General features: G+C 48.4%; 1 protein-coding gene across 4 annotated transcripts; it reads right to left on the bottom strand.

Annotated features, from left to right (window-relative positions):
- Positions 1 to 356: 356 nt before the first annotated feature.
- On the bottom strand, positions 357 to 15,624 carry LOC144216109 (complement C1q and tumor necrosis factor-related protein 9A). 4 transcript variants are annotated; one of them, XM_077745394.1, is made up of 4 exons: positions 15,403 to 15,621; positions 6,049 to 6,235; positions 2,883 to 2,945; positions 357 to 1,365 (listed from the first exon to the last, which is right to left on the bottom strand). In XM_077745394.1, the coding sequence occupies exons 2-4, from the start codon at positions 6,212 to 6,214 to the stop codon at positions 596 to 598; spliced, it is 999 nt and encodes a 332-aa protein (XP_077601520.1). In that variant the 5' UTR covers positions 6,215 to 6,235; positions 15,403 to 15,621; the 3' UTR covers positions 357 to 595. The 4 variants fall into 4 exon arrangements, with proteins under 4 accessions (XP_077601520.1, XP_077601522.1, XP_077601521.1 ...); XM_077745396.1 differs by lacking the exon at positions 15,403 to 15,621 and adding an exon at positions 14,703 to 14,722; XM_077745395.1 differs by lacking the exon at positions 15,403 to 15,621 and adding an exon at positions 6,340 to 6,531.
- Between the last annotated feature and the right edge of the window lie 373 nt (positions 15,625 to 15,997).

The raw sequence follows: 15,997 nt of genomic DNA, 5'->3' as shown, positions 1-15,997 counted from the left end.
GCAGGAAAGATTCAAGTTGAGGAAATGGTTTCCTCAACAACTATTTCTTGACCTGAATGGCGATTAAACCTAAGTTAAATGAGCAATGTTTTCCGCAGCTTTCTGGAATGTCCCGTCAGCAGCTTCCAACTTGTGTTCGTTACGAAATGGAATGAACATTTGAACACTTGCCTTTCTCCCGGCTGTTCCCCAGCAATTCAGATGCAGGGTAAGACCTTATGTGGCTCCTTCAAGAACCAAAATGACATCAGGACCCTATTCCCATAAGACACTCAACATGCGAAGGACTCTTCGGATAGGGGGAACGATGAAAAACCATAAATAAATTATAATAAATGCTGCAGGTATTTTTTTTTTAAGATTTTATCTTTAAGTAATCTCTACGCCCAACATGGGGCTTGAACTCACAACCGCGAGGTCGAGAGCTGCGAGGCGTCCCCGGCTGAGCCAGCCAGGCGCCCTAGGGCGAGCGTTTGGTTGCCCCCCTGCCCCCCACGGTTATTACAATGACGAGAGTAATTCGTAGAGTCGAGTCACCAGGAGGTCTTAACCGAGCCTCCCTGACGGTGGTGAGGCGGAGTCGCAAACGCCTCCGTCACTGGCTGAACAGAAGGAAGCCTGTGAAGGTTGTGTCGTCGTCCTCATCTGCAAACAAGCCGTTGAACCTGTCCCCACCTGCCACCTGCAGCCACACCTCGTCCCCCAGCTTCAGCGGCAGCACGATGCCGCCAGACGCCTGGTCCTCCGAGCTCGTGTAGCCGTCCTTGGTGTGCAGCATTTTCACCCCGTTTCTGACCAGAGACACCTGGACGTTCCGGGAGAACACGGTGATGTGGTAGGTGAAGTAGTAGACCCCGGCCACGTGGCATGTGAACTTCCCCGTGGCCACGTTGTAATGACTGAATTCGTTGTACAGGATCTTGTCAAACTTGACGGGTGCGTCCGGAGCAGGAAACTTGCTCAGGACCGTGAGCCCCACCGTGAAAGCGCTTTTGGGCAAGACCGGAGTCTCGCCGATTTTCCCTTTTTCGCCTCGGTCCCCTTTCCAGCCTCTCAGTCCCCGGACCCCTGGCTCCCCCTGGGGCCCGAGGGGGCCAGCATCTCCCTTGGGGCCAGGCCTTCCAATGGGGCCCGCAGGGCCAGGCAAACCCGGGGGGCCTGAAGGCCCGCTGTCGCCCCGTAGCCCGTCTGGACCTGTGGGCCCCACGTCACCTTTCTCCCCCTTTTGTCCTCGAGGGCCAGTCTCCCCCCTGAGACCTTTCTCTCCCATGGGACCCACAAAGCCCTTCGGCCCGTGTTTTCCCGGGGGTCCCTGTGAGCCTTGATCCCCTTTGATGCCTTTGGCTTCAACTCTTCCATCTGCTCCTAGGCGGAAAAAGAGAGAACACAGGAAGCGATGGGTGAGACATCCCCTTGCGCCACCAGCTTTGGCTTCTCCGATACTGAGCACATGAGTGGGATACAGGAGTGCAAGTTCGGCACATGCTCAGGTCGGAACGTTAATTTACTTCCTAAATTGCGTGCGCGGCGTACACACCCGCTCACACTCACAATCACACGCGCGCTTGGGTGCCAAACGCCTTCTTACTCCCGTCCGCTGTGTTAGTGTCGGGGTTCACGTTAGAAATCCCAGCCCCGGACTGTCGCGGTCGACTCGGACCGCCAAACCCCGCCAGTCCTCGAGCCCACGGCATTGGAATAGAGAAACCAACAAAGGCAGATGGACTCAAGCTACTTTCAGCGAACCACCCCTCAGCTCTAGCTCTGTGACTTCCTCTCAAACACCCCTCCCCGGAGTGAACACCGTACAATGTCTTCCTGAAGCGTGGCAGCCACGGGTCTCGGCTGTCCGGTCCGGCCTGCCCAGGCACCGCTGCGTCCCTCTGTTCATCACTGGGCCCTGTCGCCTCCAGCCCCACCCGGGGGAGTGGTGATGAGCACAGGTCCATCCCTCCCTCCTGCACGCACGCGCAAGGGGACACGCTGCTTGGCCACCTCCACCTGTCTCCTCATCTGTAAGACTGGGATCATCATACTACCTCATGTACAGGCTGTGTAGGGAGTCAATATGTGAACAACCGGGCGCCTGGGTGGCTCAGTCGGTTGGACACTCGTTTTGGGCTCAGGTCATGATCGCACGGTTCAGGAGTTGGAGCCCCACATTGGGCTCTGTGCTGACAGTGCGGGGCCTGCGTAGGATTCTCTCTCTCTCCCTCTCTTTGCCCCTCCTGCACACATGCGCTCTCTCGCTCTCGCTCCCTCTCAAAATAAATAAATAAGCTAACAAAAAATATGTGAAAAGCACGTAGCATGACCTAGCACAAAGTGTCTGCCATGAGGCCATTCTCCCTGCCCATCAGTCACAAGTGCCAGCGCCCTCCTCACCCCGCCGGGCCCAACTCCAGTGCCACTTCTCCAGGAAGTGTCGCCGAAGCAGAGTCAGCGTCCCTCCTCAGGGCTCACCCGCTACAACAGGCCCGTGAGCAAAGCCCGCCTCCCACCTCCCACCTGCCTGTATCTGGCCCACAGGCTGAGCATGGGTTGCACTTTTAAGTGTCACCAGTAATATTCTGCGATACGTGAACATTATATGGAATCCGGCTTCGGGTTTTCACGGCACGTCACGGGAACACAGCCCACGTACTTCCACGGCTGCTTCGCCCTGCGGTTGTGGCCGCGTGGCCTGGGAACCTGAGATTGTTTACTATCTGGCCCTTGACAGAAGAAGAATCATGAGCTTCTAGAACGCAAGAGCTGTGTTGCCCTTATTGCTGGATCATCGTCAGAGGCTACAAAGGCTACTTGCCCTTGAGCGCCAAATGCTTAAGCCACCACCGATGGCTCAGAAGTAGAGCGCCGTGAAATGGAACACAATTTCTGACCTCGCTCGCCTTTCTCTCCGTTCACTCCATCCTTCCCTGGACCACCAGGATGTCCTGGTTCTCCTACGTGGGAGAGAAGAGAATGGACAGGACTTAAAATTCTGATTCCGCATTTCCCGACCACCGGTCTCAACCGGGGGCGTAGACTGAAGAGTCCTGGGAGTGTGCCCCGCCCCCCACGCACACACTGTCTTTTGCAGAAGTGCGGGTGGAGAGAGGCAGATGTGAGTTGTGTAATAGAAGTGAATTATGCACTGAATTGAGTGGACATCCCAAGCCCCCAGCTCCAGGAAATGGGACAGGATGGTCACATGGTCACATGTGCCCAGATGATCACAATTACGTTTTTCTCTTGTGAGGGGCGCTTGGGGAGGGACTGACCGTTGGAGGCACTGGGTGGCTTTCTCACTTCTGCCCTTTTCCTATCACGCTCGTGTAGAGTGGAGTGGAAGGTTCACTAGCCTCCTATGGAAGCACAGATGACTCTGGTTACCTGGCACTATCTGGGATGGAAGGGAGGGTTCTGGAAGGGCCTCTCCGGCACCTTAGAGTGGTAGTAAATGTCACTGATTAAGCCAGCCTGGCCAACCCCAATGAGAACATCAGGTAAGTGAAGTTTAGCTGCCCACACACAAGTTTGGAGCCCAGAACAGGCTCTCCTGAGCCCCAGCTTCCCAAGTTAAAAGTCAACATCTCTGGAATCAAAGGGAGTCCTTGCTGTAAGGAAGGAGAGTAGAAGCAAAAGATGAGGGAATCACGAAGACACAAGTGTATCCTGTGTACGTATGCACACACACGCATACACCCATGTACACCCACCTGCATGCACATACATGCATACACACTGTGGTCCCAGTGGGAGGGGAAAGCGAGAAGAATGGATTTCAATAAGATTGAGGTTTTGCCATCTACTTGGACTGGGCTTCTTACTACCCAGAAATGAGACTGGTCTAATGCCAAAGAGTGACATGGATTCTACTAGAGATGTTACCCATTGGAGCCCCCACGGAGCCGATTTGCAGGGCGGTGGTAAGAGAGATGGCTGGTGACTCTCTGCTTCTGCCAGCCCACCCAACAAATCCCCTGGATTCCCAAATGCCATGAGCAGAGAAACACCTGAAAACACCTGGGCTTTCATTTCAGCTGTGCAGCCGACTCCCATAGTAAGTAATTCGTTCTAATATTCATTTCTCCAAAACTTAACAAAGACTTTTTAGAGCCCATATTCTGGGGGTCCTGGGGGGCTCAGTCCGTTAAGCGACCAACTCTTGATTTCAGCTCGGGTCACAATCTCACAGTTCGTGAAATCGAGCCTTGCCCCATAAGCATGGAGCCTGCTTGGGATTCTCTCCCCTCTCTGCCCCTCCCCCCCACCCTCTAAAATAAAATAAACTTTAAAAAAATCCATATTCCAACAGCATCTGCTGGCAAAGCATTCATTTTAGCCTATCCTGAAGTTGCTTTCTGTGTATCATTTCAACCATTTTTAATATAGTCAGAGGAATATCTAATCTTCTGACAGGATTCTGAAATAGCAAAAGGGTTCTACATATTCGTCCTTAAATTTGATGAAGTTCGCACTATAATGCATTGCTGCGGAAGGTGATGGTGGTTTGCGTTCAGATTCCACAGAGTCCTGAAGTGTCTCCTTCAACTGGGGTGTTTCTATGATAACTGATATCTCATGGTACAGTTTACAGTTGGGATGAGATTCATTCTAATGAATGTCAATGTATTTCCATAGGTCCCATGTCTTAAAAATTTCTAGGTGTTTGTCAGACATCTTGTCAGACCTGACTAGTTCATCCTCATTTTCTCCTGCTCACGCGCAATTGAAAAGTTAACACTGAGAAGAGAAATGAAAACTCCGCTATTTTTGTGTGATTCTTCAACGTTTGCATTATCAAGTCGACCTTCGATCTTTGAGTTTCTGCGGAAGTGTCTGCGGGCACCCTTCTGTTTGTGTGAGTTCGATAGTACAATTTGAAAATCCTGTGGGCTGGGCACACGTAACCTCAATTGGCCACAGTACCCTGACGGACAATGAACGTGTGAGGGCCCCTACTCCTCCCATGGGACATGCTTTAGGCCTCAAATGACATGTCCGTCTGCAGAGGGACCAAATAAAGCCACCCAAGTCAATTTATATATTAAATATTTTCAAAGCTCAATTTTTTTCTTCCTCTAAAATTATCTTTTATTTTTTTCAATTTTGCCTAATGTCTTATTTTACATTTGAGAAAGAGAGAGATAGAGACAAAGCGCGAGCGGGGGAGGGGCAGAGAGACGGAGACAGAATCCGAAGCAGGCTCCAGGCTCTGAGCTGTCAGCACAGAGCCCGACGCGGGGCTCGAACCCATGAACTGTGAGATCGTGACCTGAGCTGAAGTCAGATGCTTAACTGACTGAGCCCCCCCAGGCGCCCTCTAAACTTATCTTTTAAAATGTTTTGATGTCTTCCCCCTGGACCCAGATAGATCATTCTGCTTACGGTGCAGGTATGTGACCCTGTGGTCAGACCCAGGCTCAAGAACCCGGTTCAAGAACCAAGTCTATCAGTCAGTGTTATGGAAACCACTCACATACCCTGCGTTTTGCAAATCTCCTTCCCAGAGGCTGTATCCTGTCCCCAGATCCCCAGACCCCGGGGCGGGACCCAACACCTGAGTACAGCTGTGCGGCTTCACTTACCACCTACTTGCGTGTTCCCTGTCCCTCCAGGTCACCTGCCCTGCTGTGTGGCGAGGCACTAACTCTCCCTGCATGGCAGCAAGGCGCTCTCGGCTAAATATTCAGCGATCAGATTTCCCTGTGTGCTCCACGCGCCGAAGCCCCACCACACCTGCACCTGAGGCAGGAAGATCTATGACATCCTCACCAGATCTACAACATCAGACGGCCTGCAGTATCAGACATGATGGCCAAAGAGCAGGTGTCCCCCAGGTGGGAACGCCCATGCAGGGGGAAGCCGTGTTGGTCTCATCCTGCACCGCACCTGGAATCCAGCCTGGAGCAGGCGCTCAGTCACCACTTTCCGAGCAATGGGTACACAAATGAAGGAGGGGGGCGGGCGGGTGGTGATGGCACTGGTGATGAACGAGTGGGGGAGGTAAGAGGAACGGAGGGTAAACGGAAGGGTAGCCGAAGGCTACCACGTGCTGAGTACCTGCGTCTCCCTTGTCGCCCTTTGCTCCGTCGCGTCCGTCTCTCCCAGGCAAGCCATTGTGACCCGGATTCCCAGGGACGCCGGGGTGCCCTTGCCTGCACGTGTCCTGTGGGTTCACGCTTCCCAGGCAGATGCCGCTCGCAAGCAGAAGCAGCCAGATCCTCATGTTTCAGATGACGGAGCTGAACTGAAAGAGGGGAACACAGACCAAAGATGAAAAGCCTTGGTTCCTGGGGCCACAGACGCAGCCTCTGTTCCTCAGCGTGGGACGTGGACCCGCTCCCGATCAACCTTGGTACGAACGGCCAACACGGGTAAGGGGAGAAGCCACTAGGAGACAAAGCTTCCCACAACCAGAAGGCCACTGTTCTTGAAGAGAACACGTTGACTAGGACCACTCTTCACGGCGAACGGTCAAGGAGAAGGCCGAGTTCCAGGTCGGGTACTTCCATTTACCACTCCGCTCCACTTTGGCCAAACCACGTTTTGGAGCCAGAGAAGAGAATAATACTTACTTCTCGGGGCTGCTGTAAAAAACAAACTTGATTACAAAGTGCATGAAAAGTGCATTTTCAATAGTAAAGCAGAGCCAACATTAGCATTGGACTCAGCAACCCCACTTCTGGGTAGACACGCAAAAGAATTCAAAGTGGAGATACTCAACAGATGCTTGTACACCCACATTCACGGCAGCTTCATTCAAAGCTGCCCCAGGGTGGAGACGACCCACACGCCCACTGACACGCGAATGGACGGCAGAATGTGTTACACATACAACAGGATGCCACTCGGTCTTAAAAAGGAAGGACGTTCCGGCATAGGTACCACAACACAGCTGAACCTTAATGACATTACGCTAAGTGAAATAAACCAGACAGGACAAATACTATGTGATTCCACTCATATGAGGTCCCTAGGGTAGTCAAATTCACAGAGACACAAAGCGGAATGGTGGGTGCCAGCAGCTTGGGGAAGGGGAATGGAGGGCTTATGGGGACACAGTTTCAGTTTGGGAAGATGAAAGAGTACTGGAAGCGGATGGTGGGGACCGTTGAAAAATGTGGATGTACTTAATGCCACTGAACTTGATGCTTGAAAGTGGCTACAATGGTACCTTCTATATAATGTTTGTTTTACCACGATAAAAATAATAAAACAGAATGAAAAAGAGTAAAGCATTCCAAGCTGTCCTACGATGAATAGAAGTATCCTTTGATTTAAATTTTAAAAATTTTTTTGTTTTATTTTTTATATTTGAGAGAGAGAGAGACAGCGCGTGAGCAGGGGAGGGGCAGAGACACAGAGACAGAATCTGAAGCAGGCTCCAGGCTCTGAGCTATCAGCACAGAGCCCAATGTGGGGCTCAAACCCACAAGCAGTGAGATCATGACCTGAGCCGAAGTTGGATGCTCAACCAATTCAGGCACCCCTAGAAACCACCGTGGAGAGCACACGCACACACCGCAAGAGACAAGCAGTTTGCGAAGTACACTTTCAGGCCCCATGACAAGTTTTGGATTTGCTTTCCAGCCCCATCAGGAGTGAGGCCAACGCTGGGTGGTAAGCTTTGCAATGAGATCGAAAGGAGCAGAGAGGCTAGTTAGGCCAAGTGTTGTGGACAAAGAGAACACACAGGCAAGACCCTAAGGTAACGTGCACCCCGAATTCATGGGACCCTCTCGACTACAGCAAATCTCCCCAGGAAGGGGCCCCACATCGATGCCACTCTTTCACGGCACCATGATAGGGGGCTGCCCTTATTTCTGTCATTGTATGACTAAAACTCTGACAGTATTTTTCTCCTTCCCGTATTCCTGGTACTCAGCATTAAGCCCACAACAGTGTGTTGGATAAATACGTGTTGAATGAAATGAATGTGTTGTGACAAATAGCTTAGGACATAAAACAAGAAATAACATGAGACTCGTGCCACACAGAGGACGGGTTGTGATGGCAGAGAATAGGGGAAGCCCAAGCTTGCTTGCTTGCTTCCTTCCTTCCTTCTCCTTCCTTTCTCTAGCTTCTTTTAACAAGCAGACCAAAATACACCTAGGTTCTAGCTTCCTTTATTATTTTTTTCAGTTTTTAAATTTTTACGTTATTACTATTTGTTCTTTCCCCACCCCCCCAAATTGACAAGATGAGACATTCACCCCAAAAGAAAGAACAGGAAGAAACGACAGCCAGGGACTTAATCAATACGGATATAAGTAAGATGTCTAAACTAGAATTTAAAACAATGATAAGGATACTAGCTAGGCTTGAGAAAAGCATAGAGGACACTAGAGAATCCCTTATTGCAGAAATAAAAGGATTAAAAACTAGTCAGGCTGAAATTAAAAATGCTACAACTGAGATGCAAACCTGATTGGATGCCATGGCAATGAGGATGGCCAAATCAGAGGAACAAATCAGTGATAGAGAAGAGAAAATTATGGAAAATCATGTAGCTGGAAAAAAGGGGGAAATAAAGGTATTAGATCAAGAATGTAGACTTAGGGAACTCAGTAACTCCTTACAGCATAATAACACTTGGTTCATAAGAGTCCTAGAAGAAGAAGACAAAGACAAAGGAAGAGAGGTTTATTTGATCAAATTATAGCTGAAAACCTTCCTGATCTGGGGAAGAAAATAGATATTGAAATCCAAGAAGCACAGAGAAATCCCATTTTAAAAAGTTTATTTATTTTGAGAGAAAGTGCACAGGACCAGGGGAGGCGTAGAGAGAGAGAGAGAGGAGAGAGACACAGGGCTTGATCTCACAAACCACAAGATCATGACATGAGCCAAAATCAAGAGTTGGGCACTCAACCAACTGAGCCACCCAGGCGCCCCCCCAAGAACTCCCATTACATTCATCAAAACCCAGCCATCATCAAGGTATTTAATAGTCAAATTCAGAAAACACATAGACAAAAAAATAGTCAAATTCCCTTCCTGAAAGCAGCAAGGGAAAAGGGAAGACAGATCAGACTGGCAGCAGATCTGTCCACAAAAACGTGGCAGGCCAGAGGAGTGGCAGGAGATATTCAATGTACTGAATGAACAACATATGCAGCCTAGAACCCTTTATCCAGCAAGGTTGTCATTCAGAATAGAAGGAGAGATAAAGAGCTTCCCATACAAACAAAAACTAAAGGAGTTCATGACCCCCAACTAGCCCTGCAGTAAATATTCAAGGGGACACTTTGAGTGGGGAAAAGAAGACCAAAAGCAACAAAGGCTAGAAAGGAACAGAAAACATCAGCAGACACACCAACGTTACAGGTAACATGACAGCACTAAATTCATATCTGTCAATAAATACTCTGAATGTAAATGGACTAAATGCTCCAATCAAAAGACACAGGGTATCAGAATGGAAAAAAAAAGTAAGACCCATCTATATGCTGCCGATAAGAGACTCATTTTAGACCTAAGGGGACATCTGCACATTCAAAGTGAGGGGATGGAAAAAAACCAAAGCGAGAGGATGGAGAATCATCTATCATGCTAATGGACACCAAAAGAAAGCCATATTTATATCAGACAAAGTAGATTTTAATTTTTTTAATGTCAAGGAAGAGGTCAAACTTTCACTACTTGCAGACGACATGATCCTCTATGTAGGAAACCCAAAAGACTCTGCCAAAAAATTGCTAGAACGAAGACATGAGCTCAGCAAGTCACAGGATATAAAATCAACGTAGAGAAATCTGTTGCATTTCTATGCATCAATAAAGAAGCAGCAGAAAATGAAATCAAGGAATCGATTGTGTTTATGATTGCACCAACAACCATAAGATAGCTAGGAATGAACCTAACCAAAGAGGTAAAAGATCTGTACTCTGCACACTATAGAACACTTATGGAAGATACTGAAGAGGACACAAAGAAATGGAAAAATATTCCAGGCACATGCATTGGAAAAGCAAACATTGTTAAAATGTCTATACTACCCAAAGCAATCAACACATTGAATGCAATTCCTATCAAAATACCACCAGGAGTTTTCACAGAGCTAGAACAAACAATCCTAAAGTTTGTATGGAAGCACAAAAGACCCCGAATTGCCAAAGCAATCCTGAAAAAGCAAAGCTAGGGGCATCACTCCAGACTTCTGGCGATATTACAAAGCTGTAGTGAGCAGGACAGTACGACACAATCATGAAAACAGACACATAGATCAATGGGGCAGAATAAAAAGCCCAGAAAGGGACACACAACTCTATGGTTAGCTCATCTTTGACAAAGCAGGAAGGAATATCCATTGGAAAAAAGATAGTCTTTTCAACAAATGGTGTTGGGAAAACTGGACAGTGACACAGAGAAGAATGAACCTGGACCACTTTCTCACACCATACACAAACATAAATTCACAATGTATGCAAGACCTAAATGTGAGACAGGAAACCAACCAACAAACTCTTTGACCTCGGTCGCAGCAACTTCTTACGAGACACATCTCCAGAGGCAAGGGAAACAAAAGCAAACATGAACTATTGGGACTTTATCAAGACAAAAGCTTCTGCACAGGGAAGGAAACAACGAACAACACTGAAAAACAGTGTACGAAATGGGAGAAGATATTTGCAAATGACACATCTGATAAACAGTTAGTATCCAAAATCTATAAAGAAATTATCAAACTCAACACCCAAAAAACAACTAATCTAGTGAAGAAATGTGCAGAAGACATGAATCGACATTTTTCCAAAGAAGATATTCGGATGGTAAGAGACACATGAAAAGATGCTCAACATCACTCACCGTCACATAAATATACGTCAAAATCCTGATGAGAGATCACCTCACACCTGTCAGAATGGCTGAAGTTAACAGCACAGGAAACAACACATGTTGGCAAGGATGTGGAGAAAGGGTGTAACCCTTTTACACCATTGGTGGGAATGCAAACTGATGCAGCCGCTCTGGAAAACAGTATGGATGTTCCTCAAAAGGTTACAAACAGAACTACTCTATGATCCAATAACTGCACTACTAGGCATTTACTCAAAGGATACAAAAATACAGATTCAAAGGGACACATGCACCCTGATGTTTTCAGCATTACTATCAACAATAGTCAAATTAATGGAAAGAGCCCAAGTGTCCATCGTCTGATGAATGGATAAAGAAGATGTGATACAGGGGCGCCGACGTTGGCTCAGGTCACGATCTCGCGGTTCGTGGGTTCGAGCCCCGCATCGGGCTCTGTGCTGACTGCCAGCTCCGAGCCTGGAGCCTATTTCAGAGTCTGTGACTCCCTCTCTCTCTGACCCTCCCCTGCTCATGCTCTTTCTCCTAGAAATAAAAAAAAAGAAAAGAAATGAAATCTTGCCATCTGCAATGACATGAATAGAGTCAGAGGATATTATGCTAAGCCAAGTAAGTCAGAGAAAGACAAATGCCACATGACTTCACTCATATGTGGGAATAGGAAACAAAACAGATGGACATATAGGAGGGGAAAAAGAGAGAGGGACACAAATCATAGAAACACTTAACAACAGAGAACAAACTGAGGAAGGAGGGAGATGGGCTGGTGGGCGGCGGCTACTGGGGACACTTGTTATGACGAGCACTGGGTGTTGTACATAAGGGATGAATCACCAATATTACGCTATGTGTTAACTCACATAATTTAAATTAAAATTTGGAGGAAAAAAAATAACAACATGAGGCTAGTGAAGCAGGTCAGAACCCAGATCCTCATACAGGGCTGAGGGCGACGTCCATTTGCACAACCTTTCAGATAAAGAGAAAAGACATTTGTATCTTAAACCCAGTGATCTCATGCTGGGAATTCTTCTTAGTAACCCAAAACGTGTTTGCCAAAGATATTAACCACAGCATTACCTGTAAAAGGGAGAAAGCGTGTGCTGCGTAATGTGCTACCATCGGTGGTTCTTAAGTAGATTATGTAACTCCTGAAATAATTATGAAGGTCATGTAGAAATATGTGAAAGATATATGTTGTGTTTAATTTAACATTATTTTTAAATGTTTCTTTTTGAGAGAGAGAGAGACAGAGACAGAGCATGAGCAAGGGAGGGGCAGAGAGAGTGAGGAGGACATCAAATCTGAAGCAGCTCCAGGCCCAGAGCTGTCAGCACAGAGCCCAATGCAAGGCTCGAACTCCCAAACTGTGAGATCATGACCTGAGCCAGAGTCAGATGCTTAACCAACTGAGCCCCCAGGTGCCCTGATGTTGTGTTGAATTTTTAAAAAGCAGACTTAAATGGCATGCACATCATGAATTACATAGGTACCTATGTAATTATACATGCATATCGACAAAAACCAGGTCCAAATATATCCAAATGAATGTGGTTGCTTTAGAAAAGCAGGGCTATGGGAGTTTTTCCTTTTTAAAATAATGCTTTTTTACAGTGTCTATTAAAGTATTTCTAGATAAATATTTTTAAAACCAGCAAGACTTGTCATCCAAAGGATGATATCGCCATCTTATGGAAGCTTCTAAATATCACAGGGTCCGGTTTGATGGCAAAGGAAGTACTTTTAGAAAAGGAAATACAGATGTTTCCCTTTGAAGTCACAAACTTACGCCATTTCAGGAAGTTGAGTTGTTTTCTTAGAGCCAAATTCCATAAACCATGTACACCATCCTCTTCGGTTTAACTCAGAAGCGACTGGTCGTAGTTGAATCTACATGGCGCAAACCAACCTCTGTGAAGGGATCTACGTTGTTCCTTTTTAATTTTTTCAAATGTGTTACAATTATTCCAATAATAAAAGGATCATAAAGTCATAAAGCGGTCACAGTGGGGATAAACTGCATTTTGTCCTCCAGCTAGGGAGGAGGTAACATCTATCTTTCCGTAATTTCTCTTTTAAAAATTATTTTAATGTTTATTTGAGAGAGAGAGAGAGAGAAGCAGGGAGGAGGAGACACAGAATTTGAAGCAGGCTCCAGGCTCGGAGCTGTCAGCACAGAGCCTGATGTGGGGCTTGAACCCACGAGCCATGAGATCATGACCTGAGCCGGAGTTGGATGCTTAACAGACCCGGCCACCCAGGCGCCTCTGTCATTTCTTCCTCTAGTTTTGAGCACTTGCTTAGACCTCATGCCGAGCACACAGACAACCTTCAACAAATGATTTTGAATAAGCAAATATGCTTTGCTCCCAAAGAGCAGTAAAAAAAAGTTATGGCACCATCTCGAATAAGAAAATTCAGAAGGGGGACTCCTGGGTGGCTTAGTCGGTTAAGCGTCCGACTTTCGCTTAGGCCATGATCTCGCGGTTCGTGGGTTCGAGCCCCGTGTCGGGCTCTGTGCTGACTGCCAGCTCAGAGCCTGGAGCCTGTTTCAGAGTCTGTGACTCCCTCTCTCTGTGACCCTCCCCTGCTCACGCTGTCTCTCTCTTCTAGAAATAAAGAAAAATATTTAAAAAAAAAAAAGAAAATTCAGAAGGAAGTGAGGCCTTGCACAAGGAATGCAGCAGACATTAAGATGTTATCTGTCAAAATAAAAACTTACATTTGTGCTTCTTACAAAGCCATAAACTGGATCCTCAGTTTCATTAGTTCAGCCCACAATTGGTGCACTCAACTTTTAATTTCTGTTTCTCCAGAATGCACAGAGCTAGGACCCCTCATCTCCGTCTTGCCCTCCCTGTCCCCCCTCCCTTCTCCTAACTGGATCACTGCCACCCCCACCCCAGCTCCACCCTGCACCTAGGCTAGGGAGCACTTATTAGGCGCCACCCTAGGGTAAAAGCGTTCTGAGGACTGCATCTTTCCACTTGATAATTTTCAGTACGTCACAGGCAATTCTTTGTTGAATGTTAACTTTAGAAACGTACATCCTGGCTCCACATGTGTGGAAAGCATCACTCAGGGACGTGGCTGGGTATTAACTCTAATTCAGGTCGATGTCTTCGGTGCAGATCGCTAGTTTCTCCAACCCCCCTCCCCTCCTCGCTCCTTGTGATAGAGATTTGAGGTGGCTGAGGCTGCCCGCAGCGGACATTTCCCAGCCTCCCTTGCAGCAGCCTGGGAAGCACAAGGAACCTAGATTCCGGCCAGTGGGACGTGGACATAAAGGACCTGTGCAGGGACCTCAGGCCCGAAGGGGGGGGCTGTAGCCGCCTGGGCCCCTCGCCCCTTCCCGCGGCCGGACTGTGTCCCGCGGGGAGGGAGACGTCTCGGACGCCTTGGAAGAGGGCAGCAGTCCAGGGACAGGAAAGCTCTGGTCTCTGAGGCCACACGGACCAGCCCCGCCCTCCAGCCCATCTTTGACACGAGAGAGAAGTGCTCTGCAAACCTGCTGCAGCCACTGTTATTTGGGGGTCTCTTTCCCGACTGCTAAGCTAGGCGTCTGCTGGCAAAGGTGAGAGCCCATCCACGTGAGGGAGGTGTGTGGGCGTGTGGAGTCACCCAGTCGTCAGAGTCGCTGGCACTTGGATATACAGCCCTTTGGGTCCCGATCTGACCACAGTCGCTGCCTGAGACAGATCGTACAGGCATGTGACCGCAGAGGGAGTGGACGCAATCCTCCTGGAACGCAGAGTTCACGGGGTGAAGGATCCTGGGACTCCACTGTGGCCCCACAAACCTGATCACCGCCCCGGGGGTGGGGGTGGGGCGCAAAGGACTTTGGAGTTACCGTCTTTTAGACCCCCCCGTCCCCCCACCGCAGGTACCGACTGAACTTATTTCTGCGTTGTTTCTCCTTTGCTCCACCTGTAGGTCTTCACTGCTGAATTTCTGGAAACCCGGTCGCTCCGTTTAACAACAGACCCGCCCAGAACCCAGCTGAGCACTCGGTACTGGGTCCCCCGCCCCTGAGCTGCTTCGCTGCTTGTCACATGCGAGACATGAAATGACCCCCAAACCCCTCCCGGATTTGACACTTTCAGAATCTCCAGACCAAAAGATTTTTTGCTCATCAAATATGTTTTCTTCCATGTGCCCTGAACATTGTACACGTTACGTATTTCTTCTTTAACATACATCGAGGGGCTTGTCTCCAAGCTGCGCCGTGTAGATTAGTAAGGACACCCACACACATAAACATGGGCACGCTGAAATGTGTGCCAAGTAACCCACGAGCTTCTCTAGAAAGCTCTCTAGGAAGGTCTGCTCTCCTTACGCTTCCTCCTTTAGTTTTCCCAGCCAGTCCTCAGTGTTCTGGAAGGGGAACATCAAAATCTGCTTTAGTCTCCGGCTCACCGTCTTCCTCGAGAATCAAGTGTGGAGCCAGCCTGCTCCTTTCCCGCCCAAGGCGCAGCAGACAGCTGCCTACTTCGCAAATAACGAAGCAGGATCAGCGCCCACGGATTAGGTAAGACGTGTTTTAGGACTCCGATGCCTCAACCTGAACTTAAAGCAATTGTTTCCTACCGCACTTACCTGAAGCCCAGGGCCGCAGGCTGCACCCAGCTGCTGCTTAAAGCAGGAATCGAGGGCTAACTAAATACAATCCCGCCTTCCTGCCATAGAATTCCCTAGTGGGTGTATCTGCAAAACAGCAGGAAGGGGGAGGGAACCGAGTAAGGCACAAGATGTTTTGGAAGAACTTCAAAAATTGCAGCCAGGCTGGAGTCAGGTAGCATCTTCTACGGGTATCAGTTCAGAAAACGTGGCTTCCCTCTATCCCCACCCCCATCCTTTTTAATAAAGGGAGAGCAAGCGAGGCACCCGTCCCAGTCTGGAAGAAGGAATCCCCGCAGCAGGTGTCTTTGCATAAAGTGATATTTGTGTCCTTGCTTGAGCGGCCTCCCCGCTGACCTTGGGCCAATCACGGGCCAGCAGGACCCAACTGCAGACGAACAGATTATTGGGATCCCAGATCACTGGAATGGGCTTCATTTAATGAGAGCTCTCAAACTTCTGTGTTGGTCTTTGATTTTAGGCACCGTGTGTCCATTGGTATTTAATGGACGTTCTCTTCACACGCACACACGCACACACACACACACACAATTTTTTTTGCCATGTAATTGCT

This window comes from Crocuta crocuta, unplaced genomic scaffold (genome assembly GCF_008692635.1).
Source record: "Crocuta crocuta isolate KB4526 unplaced genomic scaffold, BGI_CrCroc_1.0 scaffold258, whole genome shotgun sequence".
NCBI lineage: Eukaryota > Metazoa > Chordata > Mammalia > Carnivora > Hyaenidae > Crocuta > Crocuta crocuta.
The sequence above is the reverse complement of the archived record's forward strand: the minus strand, read 5'-3'. Positions and strand labels throughout refer to the sequence as shown.